Source organism: Tachypleus tridentatus, chromosome 9 (genome assembly GCF_004210375.1).
Source record: "Tachypleus tridentatus isolate NWPU-2018 chromosome 9, ASM421037v1, whole genome shotgun sequence".
Classification (NCBI taxonomy): domain Eukaryota; kingdom Metazoa; phylum Arthropoda; class Merostomata; order Xiphosura; family Limulidae; genus Tachypleus; species Tachypleus tridentatus.
In genome coordinates, this window is record NC_134833.1 from 104417821 (window position 1) to 104441840 (window position 24020).

The following is a 24020-nucleotide window of genomic DNA, read 5'->3' on the forward strand; positions in this document are numbered from 1 at the left end:
AAAAAACATTTTTATCAGGTTTATTTGCTTGTGAACATGACACTTAAATTTTACTGAATTTGTGCGTGTTTATTCTTTCAGAGTTAATTTCTGTAACGGACAAAATTGGGCATATATTGTATCAGCAATTTCACTTTTTGGTGAACATGGCCGTATCATGTTTTTGAACTTATATGTTTTATGTTTCGAATATAAATTCTGTATTAGACAAAACTGTTACCAAATTCACTTGTTTGGGCATGTATCACTACCATGCCCATGGAAGTTTGACCAAAGTTTCCAAACACGGGACCTGTATATTCTACACTTTGTCTTCCTGGATCTTGGTTCCCTAAGGTTAATGTAGGCAAGTCCTGGAGACTCGGTGGTTTCGGAAGAGTAGGGGCGTTCTTTACACGTGTAACCTGAAAATAAAATGTTGGACTTGTTTATATTAAATATTTATCAAATTATATGTATTGATATCTAAAAAGATCATTCCTAAAAGTGTTAAAAATAAAACTTAAATAACAACTGAAACTTTTATTTATATCAGTTATCCTCAAAAGATGTTTTGGTTTGAATTTCGAACAAGGCTACACGAGGGCTGTTTGCGCTAGCCATCCCTAATTTAGTAGTGTAAGACTAAAGGTAAGGCACTTAGTTATCACTACCCACCGCCAACTTCTTAGCTAATGTTTTATCAACGAATAGTGGGGTTGATCGTCACACTACAACGCTCACATGGCTGAAAAATCGAACGTGTTTGGTGCGACGAGTATTTGAATCCGGAACTCTCGAATTGCCAGTCGAGAGTCGTAACCACCTGGCCATGCCAGGCCTTCGAGAGAAGTACTGTAAGTATTGTAAATAATACACAGATGTCAAGTTTTATAAATTTTGACGTGTACTTTAATCAGATCACATAAAGATCTTATTAAAGTAAGAGTTGATTAACAAGCTTCGTTTGTTAAAACATCTTTAAAATAAAAGAAGTAGTCGTTGACGATGTATTTATAAGTGTTCTTGAACCAGCAATATGACAAAAATTTGACTTGTGAAACGTGCTAAACATTAATAACCTCAGAAAGAGTGTATGTTCACAAATATATTATCAAGTTTTATTTTATAATGTAAAAATAAATCACATATGAAAAAAAGTAAACAGGATTAACTTGTCTATCTTCATAGCTTTATCTTCATTCCTGGCTTTTATTAAAATTTAATTAAGATTAAATAACTCTCCTTGTTTTTCCCCCTTTTTTTCCAGGTTATAAATTTCTGGCCAATCTTAAATTTTGCTTTTCCTGTATAAGATGTATTTGTTCATTCATGTGAATCCTTACAGTGAAACATTTCGGGAAAATACGTACTTTCCTGACTACAAAAAAAAAATATGCAAGTCATTAAATAATATAAGCCTGTCTAAATAAAAAATATATTCATTAAAGACAGATTGTGAGAACTATAATCTTTCTGTTGGTTTCCTATCTTTTATAACCAATTGTTGCCTTAATCTGTTCTTAAAAAACAGAATAAATACATATATGTATTTGTAATAAAAACTCTTGGACTTCTAATCGAGTAATGAGATTTCACCCTCATTACACACTTACAGTTCCGAAGCTCTCAAAGCATTTTTACTGAAATGAGTCGCGAACCATGAGTTATCAGACTGAAAGCCCCCATTCGCTAGTCACTGGATTATGCTTAAACTTCACACACAAAAAAATGTTAAGTTATTATTGTTTTGTTAAACCTAAAGTCAATTAAATATTTAAATTTCTCCTTTGTTTATGTTTTAGTTTTGTTACATTTTATTATTTTAATTGTTGTTAAAACAATGGAACAAATATAACTGGCAAGTAACATTCACTCCAACCTGATTTTTCTAGACTGTATATACTATTTAACTCCGGGTTTTCGTATCATTATAAGATTTTAGCAAATTGTTAGTTTTCTGAATTTCGCGCAAAACTTCATGATGTATAGTTGCGCTAGCAGTCCATAATTTTGCAGTGTAAAACTAGAGTGAAGACACTTAGTCACTTCCATCCAATGTCAATTCTTAGGCTACTCTATTATTATCGAATAGTGGAATTGACACTGACATTATAACACCCCACGGCTGAAAGGGCGAGCATGTGTGGTGTGATGGGGATTCGTACAGCGACCCTCAGATTACAAGCCGAGCGCCCTAATCACTTGGCCATGCGAGAATTCTAAGTTAGTTCTAAGCATTCAAAGGCTTAGCCTCAAGACGGGAATTCCAGGATAGTTGTAAACATTTGATGACTCAGTCTCTAGACGGGAATTCCAGGATAGTTGTAAATATTCGATGTCTCAGTCTTTAGACAGGAATTTAAGATAGTTTTAAACATTAGAAGGCTCAGTCTCTAGACGAAAATCGTAAAACAGTTCTAAACATTTTATGGTTCAGTCCCTAGACAGGAATTCCAAGATACTTTTAAACATTCGAAGGCTCATCAGAAGACATTCGAGCAGCACCAGATTTTTCTTATTAACATAAACCATATGACAATGTTTAAATAGTAACCTCACGCTAAATGCCACTCACGTTATTTGGATTTATTTAATTCCATAAGTTAAACAGAAGTTGTTGTATTATTCACATCGCCATAATGTTAGAACAAACGATTGTGGAGAAGTACACGGGAAAATGTTTAGAAGCTGTATAGCTTTAATAAAACCTACCGAAAGCCTAGTGTACAAGACGTAAGAGAAACGTTGCAGTAAACAAAGTACGAACAGCAAGTATACGCTAATGCTAATACTTATCTAATAAAAAACACCTTAGGTGTGAATAAAGGTGGGGCCAAAAAAGGATTGAGCGTGCGACTTAAAGAAATAAAATCAAAATTTGTTGCCAAACTACTATAAATACTTATAGCATTGATAAGAATTTTACAGCTACTTTAAAATAATATCGTTTGAGACATATTTGGTCTTCTATAGCAGTGTTTCTCAATCACCTGAATAAACCGAAATAAACAAGCAACTAAAACAGACACGATATTCTTATGTAAATCGAAATTATTTTTCATTGTACTTACATTTCAGAAAATTGTGACAATTTAGAGAGCCTACGGTGTCAAAACGATTGAGAAATACTGTTCTAGAGGGTTGTTTATACCATTTAATTAATATTTTGTGTGTTAGCTGCGAGTGGAATGCTTTTTATCAGGCACTTAACGTAAAGACAAGTAATGTTTCTAACTAGCTGGACAAAGAAATGTTGAGCAGTTGCTGTTTCAAACATCATATTCAACTTCGTACCAGAAACCCTACGTTTGTAATAAGGCAGAAATGGTATATATAGATGGTCTACGTATGTTGAGGATGATTGTATCCCTGTTCCCAGTGCCATAGCAACTTTATCATTTTAGTTTGGAAACAGATCCATATTCTGTGATGATCCTCTGAGATATTTCTATCTAACTTATTGTACTAGATTACTTCACTTTTACTAATGACTGAAATATACAAGTGCTTTTTGGAGGACCATCCATGACTTATCAACAGTTAAAAAAACTTTATTCCCTGTTATTCTTAAAGAAAGAACGTGTATGAAACGACCATGTATAATAAACCTGATTTGTATACTGGTAACCTCAGGGAAGGGTGACTGACATTATCTTAAAAGAGTGTTTGGAATTTCGCACAAAGTTGCTCGAGAGCTATCTGTACTAGCCGTCCCTAATTTAGCAGTGTAAGACTAGAGGGAAGGCAGCTAGTCTTCACCACCCACCGCCAACTCTTGGGCTACTCTTTTACCAAAAAATAGTGGGATTGACCGTCACATTATAACGCCACCACGGCTGGGAGGGCGAGCATGTTTGGCGCGAACCCGCGACGCTGGGTTTACGAGTCGCACGCCTTACGCGCTAGGCCATGCCAGGCCTGTCTTAAAAGAGACATTTTGTCTTATTTTAGGTATAAGTTACATGGCTAAGATGAACAAAGTTTAGCGTAATTAATATTATTATAATAATAACTAAAATCTCCGCAGTAGAATGTGCACACAGATGTCCAAACACGGTCAAATGTGTTCACGCGTAGAACTTTATAAGTTTTATATAAATACGAAATTTGGGAATTAACAAACAATATTATTTTAATAACAAGACAATGAAACTTACATTTATCTGCAAGAGTGTTGTGTCAATTGTTACAGACTTTCCAAATGGATTGTTGTATTTCAGACAGAAAGGTAACTGAAAATGTCCATCATAGTGAAGTTTTGGAGTAAAATATAGCACATCTGAAAAGCGCAATCGTTGAACACCCATAAACCCCAACGGTTCCTTCCAAACTCTGTATAATACAATTGAAGTATGATAAGAATGACGTTATAATAATCAGTAACACAAGTAAAAATACACTGACAGGGTAAGTTAATAAGACAAAGTTTTGCTTGGAATCTTAAACTTATCATTATATTATGGATAAAAAAGAACACATATTAGATTGTTTGACAGCAAATATCTGAGACTGTGCTGTTGTTACAAAATACATTTGTGTTTTTTCATGAGAAGCACTTTCTTATACAAATTATTATTATTATTCTTACATTGTATCACTTTCTTCATATAACTCTTTCACATACAGTTTCGTTAATTTTTTTCAGGTTTCCTGCTGTTTAAAACAGATTTTTTACTTGCCCTAAATCTGTCTTTTGTTTTATATGGAAATTTAGTAACTTCCTGCAAATTTTCTTCTATTTATTAGCCATTAGCTGTGACATAATAGTGGAAAAAAGAAATATTGAAGATCATTTGAGATATTATTATCAGTAGATGTTGCGACTTGTGCTAGTTCAATAATTTATCATAAAGATATGGTATCCTCCTGAATAGATACTGATTGGATCAATTATATTGATAACTTAACCACATAATAGGTCAAAAATTAAGTAAGTTGCAGAAGTTATTGTATATATAATTTTACATTCTTTTTAATTTGTCCATTTCGAATTGTAAACCAGAGGTGTGTAAGAATAGCATTTCAGAGTTCTTTTTTGTCTGAAACTTGTCACTGCCGAAGAGGTCTTTCTCTCAATACTAAAAAAACATATAAAGGCTGGATTATTAGAAACAAAACATTCTCCGAAATGTTATTTATACAAGCATTATAATATCTTCCAATATCCATTTAAATGAGAAAAGCAGGTAAAGAAATTAAAAACCAAAAAACTTGAAATGGTGATATAAATCACGTAAATTTGTTCATTTTGGATTCAATTTCTAGTTGCTACGATGATGCTTTTCTAGTTAACTACTTCAAATATATTTGTTACATACCTGTGTGTAAATAAAATAACATTAAACACGGGTAGTTTAAAAGCCCTAAGAACAAGAAGAACTAAAATAACACAAAATGTTTCAAACTGTGATCCTTAAAAACAAAATTTGACAATATTTTAATAACAAAATTTCAGTTATCATGTTATGTCAAACAAGGCAAGTCAGTGTTTGTAAAACAATCGATTTACACCTTATGAAATTTCCTTCTCTCTCATAAACATTACCATTTATGTCCAATAAGAACCTTTTTTTTTTGTAGTAGAACTAAAATATTGTATTCTGTTTAACACAAGATATCCTTTACTCTTGTAAAAATTTTGCTACTTTAACAATGACATTTTTCCCCTTAAATCTGTCTTCATTTAAAAAACAACAACGTCGTATAATACCTTTAACAAATTTCACGTTCCTTTGGATATCTGTAAAGATCTGTTCTGTTTTGATAAACGAAGGTACTTCGTGTTAAAATTTTGTGTTTCCTATACAACATTGTTTTATTTCCTACAAAAATAAGGGAAAAGAGAAACAGATTGTTCCATTTTTTAAATATTTTGTGCTAATTCACTCACATGCTTTCCAAGTGTAAAAATGAGAGTCAGGCACTGTTAAATGTTTAGTTAATGACTCTTTGCCCTCTTTGCAATTGAGTTGTCAGGTGCTGCCTGAGGGCATGAAGTATTACAAAATTGTTACGTAATACAAGTGACTACCCAAGGCGATATAGGGCAAGATTGTTACGACGACGTCATAGTTTTAAAGAATGATAGCAGAGGGAGATTTACTAGAGGATGGGCGACATCACACTTCGTCACCACGGGGAATGATATTGTTTTCATAATTCTTCATCAGAAGGCAGCATTGCCTAACTGAATTAGATATTTTGTTTGTTTATTTTTGAATTTCGTGCAAAGCTACACGAGGGTATTTGCGCTAGCCATCCCTAATTTAGCAGTGTAAGACAACAGAGAAGACAGCTAGTCATCACCACCCACCGCCACTCTTGGCTACTATTTTGTTAATGAATAGTGGGATTGACCGTCACATTATAAAGGCCCCACGGCTAAAAGGGCACGCATGTTTGGTGCGACGGGGATTCGAACCCACGACTGTCAGATTACGAGTCCAAGGCCTTAACTCACCTGGCCATACCGGGCCTAAATATTTTGTTATTATTATGTTAAACTTTCAAAATACTTAAAAATACAACACACAATAAAGTATTTGAAATATGCATTTTATTATAATGAACTTTCACAATGTAGAACATCGTATTTGAAGCAATTTTTATTTGTTTCTATTAATTAATCAAAATTAGTTTTTGCTTCATATAAGATATTTATATATACTTGATAAAATTTATCTGTTTTTATTTATGTGTTCCAAGTATAATTTATGTTTAAAACACACAGAATAATGTATCATATTTAAGCCTTACAACTACTTTCAACATAATACAGTAATAAAATAGACATTTCATTTTGACTTTTAATGAATGCCCATGATATTCTCCATGGCTCTGTTTCAAAAACATAACCTAAACCATTATATTCAAAGACTCTGAAGACATGTGTGTCCTCTCATATCTTGTTAACCATTCATATCATGTTCCCTGAAGAGTAACATGAGAGGTCATTTGGAACTTATATATATCGCCTCTATGTCTTCTCTGTGCATTGACGAAGTACGTCAACTAGCATACATTATTTTTTTGTATATATCAACTTTTAATAAATTTTGAAATTATTTGGCAACAAACTCACCCGTTTTGCTTTTTCTTCTCAATGGCAATTAGTCCTGGTAATTCCTTAAAATTTATACTTTGTTTGTCACAACCGATCTCAATCCAAGTTTTTGTGACATCGAAAAAACTGTCCAATGTCTTTGCATGAGTTTCACTGATGGTCTTCTCAAAGTTTGATATTCCCAGAAAAGGAACTATAGAAACAGAAAAAAAAAAAGAGTAATAACGTGTATGTCATGGTTAACAAAAATACTGTATCATATATAAATACACTTCATCATTATATATTTGTATCATACATTTATTACATTTTTAAATTATTTCTAGTATCCTTATCCTTATCCTGGCCTAATGGTTAGTGCGTTGGACAAAGATCTCAGTCCTAGATATTGTGCTATCAAAAAAATCAATGAACTTTCAACGTTTGGCGTTTTATGTGAACAGCGATCAGTTCTGCTATTCGGTTGGGGTCAAATGCAAATGTACTTGACCTACAAGGGTTTCTGACTTGACCATTTATCGATTGGGTGAATAAGGTATCCATGTGTACAAATAAGTAAACTTTATACGTCATCTTGTGCACACTAAACGTCAGTTGTCAAAATTGTTTTTTCTAAAGTTACTAAATTAAAAGAAAATCAATTCTATTTTAGTTTTTATACCCAGTACGTTTTTGTCTTCATTAATGAATGTTATAAAAACAAAAGTGATGGTGAAACCACTTTAATGTATATAAATAAAGAATTCGAGTTAACTTTACTTGAAAAGAAACATAAGAAACTCAAAAATTGTTTACTTTCTGAGTCAAAAAGTTTCATTTTAAACCAATATAAGATCGAAAGGCAATCACGTGTTATATATAAGACTACTTTGTACCTTTGTGTGTATCATCTCATCAGATTGAATTGAAAAATCCAGCATCTCCAACCCCATGGGACAGTACTAAGTTTACCCAATTACAGCATTAAATACTGGGGTTCAATTCTCCGCACTGGATACAGCATATAGCCTAACAAGGCTTTGTTCTTAGTCAAGGAACAGCAAAAAATCTAATTTACATAAAATTATTTTTCAATTAATTGTGTTATAACTTAAAAAGAACACAGGTAGAATAACTATGAAGATTTTATAAGTTCGATTAATCCAAATATTAAAAACAGTTTTGCTCCAAATAACTGAAATTAGCCTGTGAACATTGGGACTAAATTCTTTGATGCCCATTTCTTTGTTCAAAAAAATAATTCTGTGCATTTTTATGTAACCTATACATGATACCAACAGTTAATTACAACCTGAACTTAGTAATTATACCACCTTTATTTGGTTATGACAAGCAATGCGTATCTTACTTATATTTTTAGTTCTCATATTTATGAGATCAATAAATATCAACATTGAAAATGTACTTGTAATACTTCAGTATCAGCAAATTATTTTCATTTTAAGTTCGTAAACTAATTTATCATCATGTTATTTGTGGTTTCATTTTATTTCATTTCAAAAATGGGATCGATAATTAAGGTTGGTTTAACTACATCGTTACAGAGTTCATAGCAGAAGAATCACATTTTTGACAAATCTAGAAATTTTTCCAAAGGTATTGGTAAATACTTGAATTAAATTAAACGATTTTGTTTGTTTGTTTTTGAATTTCGCCAAAGCTACACGAGGTCTATCTGCACCAGTCGTCCCAAATTTAGCAGTGTAAAACTAGGGGGAAGGCAGTAGTCCCCACAACCTACCACCAGCTCTTGGGCTACTCTTTTACCAACAAATAGTGAGATTGACCTCCACATTATAACGCCCCACGGCTGAAAGGTTGAGCATGTTTGGTGCGATGTGGATTCAAACCCGCGACCCTCAGATTAAGAGTCGATCGCTTCATCCACCTAGCCATGCCGGGCCTGTTTTTCTATCTATGTGTAATATCGTTGCTATTAGAGACCTACATATTTCTATATTTTTCAGTTTGGTGTTATAAAAACGCACTGATGCAGAGAAGAAGTAAAGAAAACAAGTTAGCTAAGAGACTGCTAGATCAAAAATGAGTAATCTGGAATATAGCCATGACAGACGATTTGTAAAGAAGTTAGTAAAGAAGTTAAGTCATAAAAGGTTAATTTTGTGAAAACTAAATTAGACTGTGTGTTTGTTAGTTTAGCCTTAACGAACAGCATTTAAAGTAAGTATCACAGTTTGTATTGTATTAACAGCGATAAAGAAGAAAAATTGGTCTTCTCAAATAGTGGTCTAAAATAATTAAACCCGCCTATCTGGACTTTGACAACATTGATGTAAAGAAATAAACAAAAACAAGAAACGTATTCTGTACTCTCTTTGTATAGTCGATATAATGTGATATTGTAAACTTCCATTACCTAGTTAACGTGAAAACAAAATTAACTTACACTTTCTATTCTCCAATAGGTTTGTATATAGATATTTCTTAAGACAGAGCTTTATCTTTGAGTATTCTCCAACTTCTACTACAGCTACTCGTGATTCGAGACGAGGTTGAAAAGAAACTGGAATTATCAATTGTCCAACGATGTGTAGTTGGTTACCTATTTAAAAGGAACATTAAATATAAAAAAGGAAAAGCGTTTGACCAGCAACTGTTTATCTTCATACTTTTTTGATTATTTTGAAAATTTTACAATAACTTTGTGTTTTGTAAAACAAAAAGTTATGACTTTATTGACGTATATGTTTAAATATGACCCTGCTTGTTCAGTAACATGTGTGTTGTTACTTCACATTTATAATAATGTATCCTTCACTCTGTGGGCAACATGGTCCAAGAGCTTTGGCCTAGATGATTGTCAGATGACCAAGAGCTTGAGGCCTTTCGAACAAGATGCTGATGTGTTCTTGAGATACACTTTAACTTCAATTGTTTCACTTTACCCAGCCGTATGATTGGTCTTAGAGGTTAGCTGGAGGTTGGTTAACTTGTGGTGGAAGGAAGTGGAGATATGTTACTATTCACATTCCCTGGGCTGATAAATGACAAATGTGCTGAGACGTTGTGTATTGATAGTAACTCTATTACTTGTAATCACAAAATAAATATAAAAAAATATTTTAAAAAGCCGGTTATTGGAAGTTTAATAGTAATTTGTTATTATTAAATTGACTTTATAAAGAAATGCTTTGTATTATGATTCATTAGAATTATAGGTATGGTTTGAGTTTGAAGAAAACGAAATTTCAAAAATTACTCTAACGTGTTTCACACTTGACTTTTTAACTGTTTGTTTGAAGTTCGCTCAAAGATACATGAGGGTTATCTGCGCAAGCCCTCCCTAATTTAGCGATATAAGACTAGAAGGAATGTAGCTAGCTTCAACTACCACGTTTAGAACTATTCTTTTACCAACGATTAGTGGGATTTAAAGTATCATTGTAACACCGCCACGGTTCAAAGGGCGAGCAAGTTTGGTGTGAGGAGAATTCGAACCATCGACCCTCAGGTTACAAGTCCAGCGTTTTAACCACTTGACAATGCCGGACCTGATCTTTTAATATTTTAATGTAGTATAAATCATACAGCATGTAAAGTTGAAAAATTGTTGAAAATCAGTTTTTGCAGTTCAAATATACTATACAAGCGAAAGTTAATCTATCAGTTTAGATGTTTCCGTGTAATTAAAATAAGTTATTGTACTATTGGTTACTTACAGCCACATCTCTGACCTACATATATTATTGACAGCAAAAAGTACTTGTTGAGCATTTCGTTCATGCCAAGAGTCACTCAACAAGAACATACGATAAATATAGATTGTTATTATTTATGTTACGTTGCATTTGAAAATGTAAACTATAGTGACATTAATTCTTAATAATTTCGTGTAGAATATCCTGTTTGTGAAACAAAACGTCTCATAAACATCATTCATGGCTGTTCTCCCGTCATTTCAAAAGTTAATGTTTAGCTTTGCTTTCGTGTTCAGCTTTCCAAAGAACGAGATTACCTGCACGTATTATAACCTACATTTAGAATATTTACCTTGAACTCTCATGCTGCACTTTATTTATGATTTGATTTTGTTATAAAATACTATAAGTCAGAGTTTTTGAAAGTTGTTAATATATTTTTTTCCTATTATGTGAAACTTACTTACCTTATTAACTTAGTATGTGTATTTGGAGCAGACAGAACTGTGAACTATCTCACATATGAGCGAAATATTTTACGGTGGATAAATTACACTGGTTTCCAGAAAAAAATTACTGTGGGTATTATGAAAGCAGCTGTTCAATTTTGACAATGGAGGACAACGTAGAAACCTTCCTGCACGTTTCATCATGGTAAGATGATCCACCATGCCATATTTTAGTCACTGTTTGGACCCTGGATGTATTCTGCAGTATGAGTTCATTCAGCACATGACCATCAGGACAGTGTCAACTGATATTATTCATGGAAGTTCTGATCTTAGACCATCAGCTACACTCACCTTTCCGAACTTTCAGATCAATATTCTGACAGCGACAGATATCCATGTCCTACAACTTGTGTTGGTCCTATGACAGTATTTTCCATCTAGATACTACATCCCTATCAATAAGATCCATTTCTCAAGACTAAGTATCAAATTGTACTTTTACCTGCTGAAGCCAGAATGTTGTCTCTTTGTTTCATGCTTTACCTTTTGACTGACAATTTGTCATACAAATGAAACGAATGGATTCACTTTCTTGATCACTTTTCCACGCAATAAATACTTTGATCGGAAGCTGCAAGATTCATTCTACTTACCAATTTTCTATCCTTTGTGTGGGTACTTGTATAAATAATGACATATAACAGTGGAATTTTTCCTCAGAAGAAAAAATCAGCTGAAACTAACAATATTTACGACATTTCTAATAGGCTCAATAATGGTACATTGTAAAATTGATACATTAAGACGTTAAGGTTCGTTAAGAGTGAAGAAATTAAGCTAATTTTTGTTCTTTTTATTTTATATCACAATTAATAACTTTAAAAAGGTTATTTCCTCACCAAAAGAGGCTTCTGATTTCAAACGACTTAAACTTACAGTTATCCAAAACAATCATTCTAGCTAGGCCATACTCTGTAGACATTCTGGGTATTGCTCTGAGTTGAACTGCAGAAGAGAGTATGGTGCTCGGCATAATTTTCAGTTCTCTCGTAGAAAATGAATCTGTTAAACAAAAAACATTGGTTTGAAATCAACAAACAGAATTACCCGATAAATAGTTAAATCAGAAGCTGAGACAAGTACACTGTAATGTCAATTAATCATTTACTACAAAAAAAGTTCAACTTAAGAATTGTTCATTTATTTTCATGTTTTAGGTCTTTAGATTATGAAAATTAAAGACTAAGTATTTAATCACAACAATGATCAATAAAGATGACACAAATCTATACAGAAAATTTTAGATACGATAGTCCTCTACTGTCTACTTTCATAACTTGAGTTACGATCAGTTGAGTAAACTGTGCAATTATTTAATTCTATTCTTCATTAATATTGGATATAATTTATATAGAGGACAGTAAATAACATTCAACAACATTTTAATGACCCACCAGAGAAAAATAACTTTAAAATATAAACTTTCAAACGATTTCATTATTCTTACATTGTTTCGACATATTCCAGTATCTTTCTCAGTGACATGTGCAAAAATAATGTAATAATTTCGTCACATAATGATATAACACAGATTGTATTGTTAATCATGCTGCAACATATGTTGCAAGAACATATTACATGTAACATGTTCCAGCTTGAATTAACATTGTTTTTTTCTTTCTATAACTCAATGTTTATAGAAACAAGTTGCAAAACAAACTTTTCACAGTACTGTTGGGTTCTGTCTTTTCAATTATTTTGCATCTAAAACCTATAGGTTTATTTTTTACTTAATTCTGATCTTTAACTTCTTAAGAACTTGTGCTGGTGTTTAATGTATGCAGTAATAATAAATTAGCATAGACACCCAAACCTATCCACGTTAGAGCAGTACTCTTTTCTATTTATAATTATTGGCCTGGCATGGCCAGGTGGGTTAAGGTGTTCGACTCGTAGTTTGAGGGTCGCGAGTTCGAATCTCAGTCGCACCAAACATGCTCGCCCTTTCAGCCATGGGGGTGTTATAATGTGACGGTGAATCTAACTCTTCGTTTGCGGTGGGTGGTGATGACTAGCTGTCTTCCCTCTAATCTAACACTGCTAAATTAGGTACGGCTAGAGCAAATAGCCCTCTTGTGGCTTTATGCGAAAAACAAAAACAAACAAAACAAATCTACTGAAATTGAAATAGAGCGAAGTAAAATACGTAAAATGATAGCATAAGGTGAAAAAATAAAGATAAGAATTTAAAAAGTAGTAGAAGAAATAGTCTATGTTCGTCTAAAGCTATATCTTCAGATTTATAACGCTAAAAATCGGGTTTTGAAGTCCTTGGTGAGCTCCGCACAAATAGCCCATTGTGTAGCTTTGTGCTTAACTTCAAAGAAAAACCGTAGAATTATTCTCCACGTTAGTATTTCACAAACAGGCTTCCTGTTAGTGTCCAAAGTGGGCGGTAACCGTAGATAATTTTTTTTTCTTATATTCGAATATTCTTTTGCATCCTTCTTGGTTTTGTTTATTTGTTAAACAAAATATACTTTTTTGGTTTCAAATTAACCAAACCATCACATATCAACATTTAAACGTCACTCTATACAGATAACTACACATTAACGTGTACGAATACAGATATAAAAGTAGACATACATACCCGAATAAATACGGTGATTTTTAAACATTTAGTTTTGATAGAGAAACTTAAACTATTTCTGTATAACAACACATTAGGCTTTCTCCGTTGAGGTCACCACGGGAAATCCAACCATGGAATTTTGTATTGTAAGTCCGCAAACTTACCGTTGACCCTCTCTTGGAGGATAGTTTTACTAAAACAGTCTGCGCCTAGCAGTCTCTGACGTTTCGTTGATTAAAGTCTATCCAAATATATATATTAACTAATCAAACAACGATCATATCAATTCAGTAAGAAACAATTACACTGCACAACAATTTTTTTTTAAGTTTTGCTTCCTGAAAAGTTTTTGCTGATTGTGACAGATACCTGGTGGATATGTACAAATATCGTTTTGGTTTTGCTTCATCACGTATGAACTCTGAGAAATAGACAGTTAACTATTTACCGGCAATAACGTATTTAATTGCGTTTATGTTTCTTATACGCTATTAAGTTCAACATAATTAAAAGTGTTTTGCTCCTGATTTTCGTTTGTATTCAATGTCTGGATTGACGGATTCCAGTTACCCTGATATCGTTTTTTTATTGTAGTAATGTCTTGGTGAAACTGAAGATTTCGATGAAACGGTACGTAATGGGTAAATTTGGATGTGATTTTCGTGATCAGCAGCCAAAATCTATAAGGAACACCCAACAGTGTTCAAGAAGCAAAAACTTTGTTGAGCAGTGTAATTTGTCACTACTCTTCTGTTCAAAACGTATATTTATTTTCAGATTTTTATATTTGTTAACACATACAAGTCATACAATGCCAGGTTACATTTTAAAGGTATCTCTATCCCTTCACACACATGTTTATATAGCACTATTCATTTAACTACAAAATACCCTCATCAAGCGACGACTGGTCGACCTCTAAAAAGTAATGATGTAGACATGACAGTGCTGTGTACAAAATAATGAGATAAAAAATGTCTTCGATTTTCAACAGGTTATGGTCGCTGAGGATATCCGGAAGAGTTATCATTGGCAGAGTTCATTTTTGAACATGTTATTCAATAAAAAAAATAACAACAAATAATATTTCAAATTAAAATACAAGAATATTTATTTATTGCACTGTAATAACACATATCACATATATAATTTCAGAAAAATAAATAGAGCAAGCTTCAGATGACTAAGTTTTGGGTTTGCGTGCGTTTAAAATAACAGTCAGTATTTTTATGAGATATATGTGACTTGATAAATCTTTATTTTGAAATTTCTTCTATTTTGTATGTGTGTATTAGTGTGACTTTACTACTTAATATAGGTATTTTATGCGCAGAGTAATAACTCATACGAAAAACTATTTTTAAACTGAAAACAACAATGACTTAACACTTTAACTAAATTATAGGCCCAAATTTACCAATATCTAAGTACTTTCTTAGGAAAGGACAGGATGTGAATCCACCGAAACTGGAACAAAAATCGATGAATCAGAATACCATAAACAATACGTAAAACTATCAACACTTGTCAAGATCTATAAAAATAAAATAAAATCTTTTTGATTTTACATCAGCTTGTAATTACTTCTTTAGAGGGTGAATATATTATGTGCAATTTAGTATTAAAAATAATCATATAAAAATTACGCGTACGAAATTGTTGCATCAGAAATTCCCAAATTATTCAACGAGTTTCTTTGTAAGCTGTTATCATATTACGTGTTTTTAAAAGTCAAATAAAAACGTAATTGAATGTGTTGTTTCTTGCACTGAAAATTATATACATCAAAGTTTATATGCAAGATATGTTTCAAATGATAGAAATGAAATGACTTGTCTTACATGTATATATATATATATAAAGAAATAGTAATACGAGAAGAAAAATTGAGCTTAATGGCTGTTATTAACAATGGCAATACGTCGTGTGAAATACATGCTACATGGATATAAATATACTTCATTTTAACCCGACAATATAATGAGACATTTCCTGATTTAGAATAATCTTTTGAGTAGTAACAAAATGACACCTCTGGGCATATAAAACACATTTAGGACGTGCAATTAAGCCACAGATACTGAAAAACCTACCATTTATAGAAAGTAAGTTCGGAGATCTCTACCAATCCTATAATTGATCAATTTCTTCCACTCCTTTTTTATATATCTTAAAACCGTCATAGAATCACTTTTTGGTTATTACAATGAGATAAAAATATTGTACATCATAGTGGATCTCTCATTTCTATCTACACATTTTAACAAACTTCCTTCCAAGTCTGATACGTACGATTTTAAAACTTAATTAACACGGTTTCCTGTTTCAATAAATAAACAAGTTAAGTGTGCCAAAGCATTATCGTAGTCAGTTATTTTATTTCGCTTCATTACGGATATGCTATTATCCAATGAAATCCAATCAGATCATATGTTGATTCTGTGATGAATCAAATAATCAAACAGCATTTCCATCAACGAATTATTTCACAGTAGTAGGCAAGCATGATACGACATTGTGATGCATGATTGCTCTTGCGTCTTAAAGCTACTGATACTTTCTACTAGTTTTTTAACAAAGAAGCTGTGCTAATATAATTGCAATACAGATACTATTTATATACTTTACGTAAACATCACGCCCACTTGTGGTGTTGTCACTATATAACGCAGATAGTCATGTACCAAGAGCAACAGCAAATACAATACAAACAACTCTCTCAGCAGAGGTATCTAGGGAGTATAGTCCCGCACCAATACATACCACATTCCCTCAAAGTACCTGAAATGGTCGCTCACACTACATATCCTTATGTAAGTTTCAAAAAACAATGACGAAGTCACTAGTTTAATATTATATTCTAAGGAGATGGTGGTGATGGTATGTGATGCATTTTCAAATGCATGGCTACTTATGCCACGAGACCTGAAAATACCTAAATTATAATCATATATTGGGAGCCAGAAATCAGAAATCTCATAATCGAGTAAAACTACTATTAGTCCCCGTACACAGTACTTGAAATTTTATATTCGTCCTTTCTCTTACGAAAATGTGAAAATCAATAGAGGTTAATGTTTGTATCTTTTAGTTGGGACAATTATTTTAGCCAAACTTCCCTTAAGGTACATAATCCGTTCTTTATTACTCAGGCTTAGTAGAAACAAAAGACGAAGATATGGCGAAATGTCAAAGAAAGGATTTATTACAAATTAATTGTAATTAAAATGTTATTACAGTTGAAAGGAAGATTAGGAAAGGTGGTGAAAATTATGATAAGCGGTTTTATTAGTTAAGTGTTATTGTATCAAAACCTTTTCTAACAATGAACAATTGAAAGAAGAATATAAGTAATAATTTTATGATACAATACACTGAAAGTAGTAGAAATACTTACTATAGTTATGTGGTAAGGTAAGATTGGTTCACTTATTGATATCAGTAGTATTTATAATAATTAGGACCGTACGATTTTATCAAATGATAATTCACATCTATATGTTCTCTATATTTAGATAAAGACATCATAGGAACTAGTGCACCTCACCAAACAATTTTTACTAAACTCCTTTTTTTCTTACTTTTATATAACTCCTTGTTATAAGTCCAAATAGATATCCTGTTATCTACTGCCAGCACTGTAAAGTTAAATGAAGTTTCATTTCCTAACACCAGAGACTGTACATCAAAATGATCTTCAAATTCATTATCATAACTGGTTCCTTGTGGAGCTATCCAATAAAGATTCGACTGTACTCCTAAAAATGAAAACAATACCAAATTAATATGCTGACTTGTACTTTTTCAGTCAATGCTTGAGGAAACACTGCATCACAAAGCTAAGGGGTACAAAAATGTACAGTATTGTTAACGTTATGTAATATTAATTAGCTATGTTTTCACAAATAATACATAAACATAAATAGTGTTTTCTGTATTTCTATATTCAACTTCACTCTTTCATTGTCTTGTGTTTCCACCCTCAAACTTAAGTGTTTTCTTCTTGTGTTTTCTAAATTAAAATACCTAGATTTACTTTACCTTTTTTTAGAATTGAAAAAAAAGAATTTGTTGTCCTGTGTGTTTTTGTTTCTCAACTACAAAATTTTAGCTCATAGCTTCTCCATTTCTTGATATATTTGAGATATAATTACAATTTTGAACTCAGAAGGTCAGATCCTTTCGACTGGTGTATTTGGCTACATCCAAGACCTCAAAGACCATTTATATAAATTCAATTTGAGGAAAAGCTGAAAGAGATCCTAATAAGTGGAAAAATCGAATGAATATATGGGCAATCTACGCTGGGGTTGCTCGCGCTGTCATATATATATATATATATATAAAACAAGAAAGAAAAAATGTCTCGTGATTAATTTACTCTAATCCTGCCTAAAACAATTTCATGTGCAGTAAATATTGAAGATTTCCTCCTGTTGTCATATGATCAAATGTAAAACTACAATTGTATTTATTTCTACTTAAACCCACGCTGGTACAGCGGTATGTTTCCGCATTTACAACGCTAAAATCAGAGGTTCGATTCCCCTCGGTGGGCTGAGCAGATAGCCCGATGTGGCTTTGCTATAAGAAAAACACACACGTATACATAAAATATTTTGTGGTGATCAGAGGAACACATTAATAAGTTGCCTTTAGTTTTGCTACTTTAAAGTGTAAACTTTTGTTGTCCTTTGTTTTATATTTTAAGATACTTTGTAGGTTCAATAGTTAAAAGGAAGGAAATGTTACCCCTTTTATTTGTCTGCGTTAAAACAGAAAACTGAATTATTTTGTTTTTTATCACAGATTGTGTTTTGTTTTACATCACTGAATTAAAATAAATATCATATTTTAATTTCCTAGTATTGAACTAATACATATATTGTCTTATATAAAAATAGATATCTAGTAGTTTTGGACTTGTCCTGTTGCGAAAGGATGTTGCCTCAGCGGGGACGTCACCATGTTAGAAGAGATCAATCGATACCGCTAGATTGTTACATAGCTATAACGCAATGTGATGGCATATCTACGTTGCAAACGTATTGTGTAATATATATATATATATGAGAGCTAGATAACTGTTATGTAACATACAAAAAAACCTGTAACTTGAGTACTACTCACCAGAGGGCAAATTACTAGGCATGATATCACTGTTTGAGTATTACTCAAGACATAGGCAATTTCTAGGGCCACGAAATGGCTTCTTTTGGAATTTCGCACAAAGCTACTCAAGGGCTATCTGTGCTAGCCGTCCCTAACTTAGCAGTGTAAGACTAGAGGGAAGTCAGCTAGTCATCATCACCCACCGCCAACTCTTGGGCTACTCTTTTACCAACGAATAGTAAGATTGACCATCACATTATAACGCTCCCACGGCTGAAGGAGCGAGTATGTTTGGTGCGACTGGGATTCGAACCCGCGACCCTCAGATTTCAAATCGAACGCCTTAACCCACCTGGCCATGCCGGGCGCCCGAAGTGGCTCAAGAGTACCTCACATAGTTCGCAAGCGAACCGCTACATAGCAAAAACGTATCATCAACAAAGTGTTAAACTTAATTTAATCTAATCTATCTGACACTGTGTTTACAGTCTCCTTTATTGGTAAAACAATGTGCTACTCTAATCTGATCAACCTTATAGTTTTGTCCTTTGTATGCTTTACAAAGGAAGACAGTGATGGATATTGTTATTATAGACAGATAATGCTACTACGAACAATGTTAACATAGTTCTTAGGATCATGAATTAAAAACATATTTGCCTAACATACGTTTAGAATTATCTGTCGCTAAATCATTAATTCTAAAGTTTCAGCTTCTATACCTGACATATAGTTTGCTGTTTCTAGCACTGGATAGTGTTACTATCACATTAAACGTACTGTTTATTCCAGTTGCTTCTATATCCAATAATACTTTATATATATATATATATATATATATATATATATATCATACAGTTGTTTACCATACAATTTTGCTCTTCTACTAACTTCGCTTTAAGATTTAAATATTCTACTCATCTACCAATTGAATTATGATTTTCATTTTTTTTACAATATATTTTATTTCACACGTTACTTTATCGTTTTTCACAAATGTGATGACGTTGCGAGGTAGATCGTATAACTGATGTCCTACAAGTGAGTGGTAATACCAAGCTGATGGTGTAACTAAGGTTCTTTGGCAAATGATATTACTAGATGTATTGTATGTTTAACAAAGGTGGATGGAGATACTATTCTTCTAAAAGACCGTGTACACATTTCTCCTTGTGTTATTTTATTCTTATATCTTTCATTTATATAACACTCTATAAGTAGATATCTCACTAACACGTTTAATTCGCTGCTCAAAAGTTCTTATTAATAAAAGTAGATGCAAATATTCCATAAATAATGAACGAGACAAACTATGATGCTTTTAATGACTTAGTACACATTTAACGTATTGTATTATATTATATTTAAAGTGTAACTGATTTGAAGAACATTTTTTTACAACAATCACCCTTAAAGAAACGTTTTAAAATCTCTAAACATCATGTAATAACTTAACATTCAAGGTTATAGTTTCATTAGTACAGCTACATCGATTAAATATGCTATTCCGTTATCCATATAACTTTGATTGTTATTGTTCTCGGCAAAATATTTCATTTTACACATACTAATTTATAGTTTATCTCACATACATTTTACAATACTTTATAAATTAGGATGTTTTGATAAACACTATATAATTAAATATTGTGTTATGAATGAAACGTGAGTTTTTCACGAGAATATCGTAGAAAAGTTTCGTTGCTGACAAATTTCAATATTTTTAAGTGGAAAGATAATTCATGTTATTGTAGCAGTTTCATAATCTGTGTGAGGAAATACCTGTTTTGAAATAGTCGAATAATAATTAATCACTTGATTTATAATAAAAGACCCTTTTAAGACTGTGATTGTCAATTTTTTTCGTTATATTTTTTCGTGAAAATATATTTGATGTTTTGGTAAACTAATAGGTTTAAATGTCATTGTGCTCATAAAATGAAATTTTGAAAGATATATAAATATATATTTTTTTTTGTCTGCCAATTTTGTAGAAACCAATATATTAGTTGGTCGAATATTTCAACTTGCCATCAGTTGGAATATGTCAACTATGTGTTGAAATAGCTCACACGATTTGCATGTTTGTGAGGCTGGTCATTAAGTAACTAGAAATCATTTAATGGCAACGATATCACAGAAGAAGAGGGTATTATATTAAATACGTTGAGTGGTAGATAATCATTTTTGACAATCAGAGGTCACAAAGCTTTTAGCCAAAATGCAAATAATTTTAATTAGCAAGAGCCAACCTCTTCATAAAGATTTGTGACCATGTCTACAAAGAGGTAAGATTTTATACAACAGTGATCTATTAAAAATTTAGTAGTCATCCTTTTCATGACGTTAAGGTGGAAAAGATGATGCATGTTGCTTTAACATTGTTTCAAAATCTATGTCATTCTAAAAATTACAATTTTTGAGTGCGAAACATGATAAACAATTATAACATGTGAACAGTAGTTTGTTAATGTGAAATATTAAGGTTAAACTGTGACAGATTTTATCACTACTAATCAATAAACTTATAACTCTGTTACTCTTTGTTGTATAATGAAATGTTAGATCTAGTGCATTTAATGGTTCATGTAGCCTTTAGGTCCAAGAAGGAATAATAAATATTACAATTATTATTTAAGCAATCATAGTCAAATTACATTTATTTATCAAAATTATTCTATGCTTTATTTTCTGACTGATACAGTCTGGTTTTCGAACAAATATCAAGCACAGTTTAATATTCTTTACAAGAGCATACAAAACATTTTTTGTATAAGATATGGTGAAATATAAGAACCGCACTCTATTATTTATAAACAAAGTTCATTTGTAACGTTATAATTATTCTATTTAATTGTAAATATAATTGTATATATAAACCTTCATCTGCCTTCATAAAATGTACATAAGAAAAAACTATAAAGTTATTAAGAATAAAATAGCACTGTTTTCTTATAGAGTGCTCTAAAGATAACATTACGAAATTAGTTTAAATTATTGATTCTAAAACTCTGATTGTTATTAAAAAGTTAATTTCAAGTTGATGTTCATCACATAGCACTTCATCTGGCGCCATTTCATGGCCTTAGCACAACGTCCTCTGTCAGGTTGAGGTAAAACTACAGACCTTTTGCAAATCACCAAATAGTTATGTAACCCTCTAAAGGATGTATTGCATAATAGGTATGGAAATCTCAGGTAATGGCATATTAAATTATGGTTACGTAACCCTTAATGTCGTCTGAAACGGCATTCATTTGGCACAGGACAGTCCCTCTAGCTGCTTACATAAATCTATTATCGTGTATGTGTTTGTGACAAAATAATGTGTGTGTTTAATTATTTTCTGTTTCTTTATATTCCGTATACTTACCCTTAGTTGCTGGAGGACATACTGTTATTTTTTGTTCATTTCTCTAATTATACACAAAGCCACATAATGGGCTATCTGTGCTTTGCCCACCACACCCGGTTTTCAGTGGTGGGAGTCCGTAACTATATCTCTGCGTTACTGGGTGCAGGGGACATACTGGCTGGTGTTTAAATTTAATAAAGGATACATTTATATTAAATGATTTTACTTTTTTATATTTACTGGTATATGATATTGATGTTTACTTTTACGTATTTATTATTCCTCTCTTCGAATTTTAGTTGTGTTGTGTAAAAGTATTAGAATAAAATTTAAATACCAGTGTTAAAGAGTTTTACAATAAACTTTATTTACGTGTTCTTGTAAATTATTTAATTTGTTCGAAACGTGTTTGAAGTTTACAATCTTTTAATGAGCCAATCATCATTTATGTGTATCAAGTTTACAAGTGAAATCTAAAACATTTGTTACTTGCAGGAACTGTGTGCTACAATACACTATCAAAATGAAGAAAATATATTTTAATAGTTCTGTTCTTTACTTATGACTACGTATTCAGTTATTCACAGAAGCTTGTGACAATCATATACACTAGAATGACACATTACGTAGACTGCTGGCGATGTGCTTAAAATATTTCTTTTTTGGTTTCATAATTATTTTCATCCTAATGTTTCACACAGGACCCTGCAGAAAGTAACGCTCAATTTATTCGTATCTTTAGAATATATATATTTCCATCTATTCTTTGTGTTAAATTCATAATTTCGTTTCACTTGTATGCCTTACAGATACAAGGTCTACCTACCCACTGTTCTGTGAGTCATACGTCCAGTTTCGTTCTGAAATAAGTACCTTTATTTTATCCACGTAGCTCTAGTTGGAATGGTTATTTACTGATTTTTTGTCGTTATAAAGGAGTATGAAGATGCTTTAGTATAGAGCTATATGTTTTTAGAGGTATATTTAATATAACATAACCTATTGGGTAACATTTAATGAAACGAAGTATATATATATATATATACGTAAGTGCAAATGTTAATTACTTCTGTTTATAATAACCATCTAAACAAACTTTGCATCATACCTACTATAATATCTGAACAAACTTTGTATCATACCTACCATGACATCTGAATAAACTTTGCATTATACTTACCATGACATCTGCTTATTCTTCTTATGGAAGTCATTTGATTTTCCCTATAAATAATTAATAAAGAACAGAAACGAAAGATGTTCAATGAAAAGTAAATAATATTCAGTTACAGAAATATAGCTCTCTGTTATCAATGGTTATACATCTTACACCATCTTAAATTTTCACAAATATAAACTACAAAATAACAATCTAACCATAAATAAAAATCGCTGTATTTATTATTTATGGATATATACATTAAATGAGTTGTACTTAAGTAAGAATGCGTCAGATATACAGTATACGTGATACAATATATTTATTTATGTAGACATTTAACAACCAAATAATAAATCTTCAAAAGTGTTTGAGAGAAACCCTTATGTGATAAATAAACCACATACAAAATTGTAAATCGTACAATCACTAGAGAAAGTAAGCAGAACACATACAAAAATTCACAAAACAACAAATTTCTCAATCTCACCGACTGGCTGAAACTGATGATCGCCTCCACCTGTGTAACAAAAACTTATCATAGTTTTAAGTGCATCAAATATAACAATTATACAGAAATCACGTGCTAGTGCTAGCGTGACT

The 24020-nt window shown here is 31.9% G+C and overlaps 1 protein-coding gene across 1 annotated transcript in view; it reads right to left on the reverse strand.

Moving 5' to 3' along the window:
• The window catches only part of LOC143227212 (uncharacterized), an 83745-nt gene extending 60270 nt beyond the window's left edge, over positions 1-23475 (reverse strand). The window contains exons 1-7 of the mRNA XM_076458701.1: positions 23439-23475; positions 17373-17549; positions 12093-12218; positions 9453-9608; positions 7064-7238; positions 4140-4314; positions 221-404 (exon numbers count right to left, since the gene is read on the reverse strand). Of these exons, the coding sequence (XP_076314816.1) occupies positions 221-404; positions 4140-4314; positions 7064-7238; positions 9453-9608; positions 12093-12218; positions 17373-17549; positions 23439-23472 (1027 nt within the window). The 5' untranslated portion in view covers positions 23473-23475. The remainder of the gene's footprint in view (positions 1-220; positions 405-4139; positions 4315-7063; positions 7239-9452; positions 9609-12092; positions 12219-17372; positions 17550-23438) is intronic.
• Between the last annotated feature and the right edge of the window lie 545 nt (positions 23476-24020).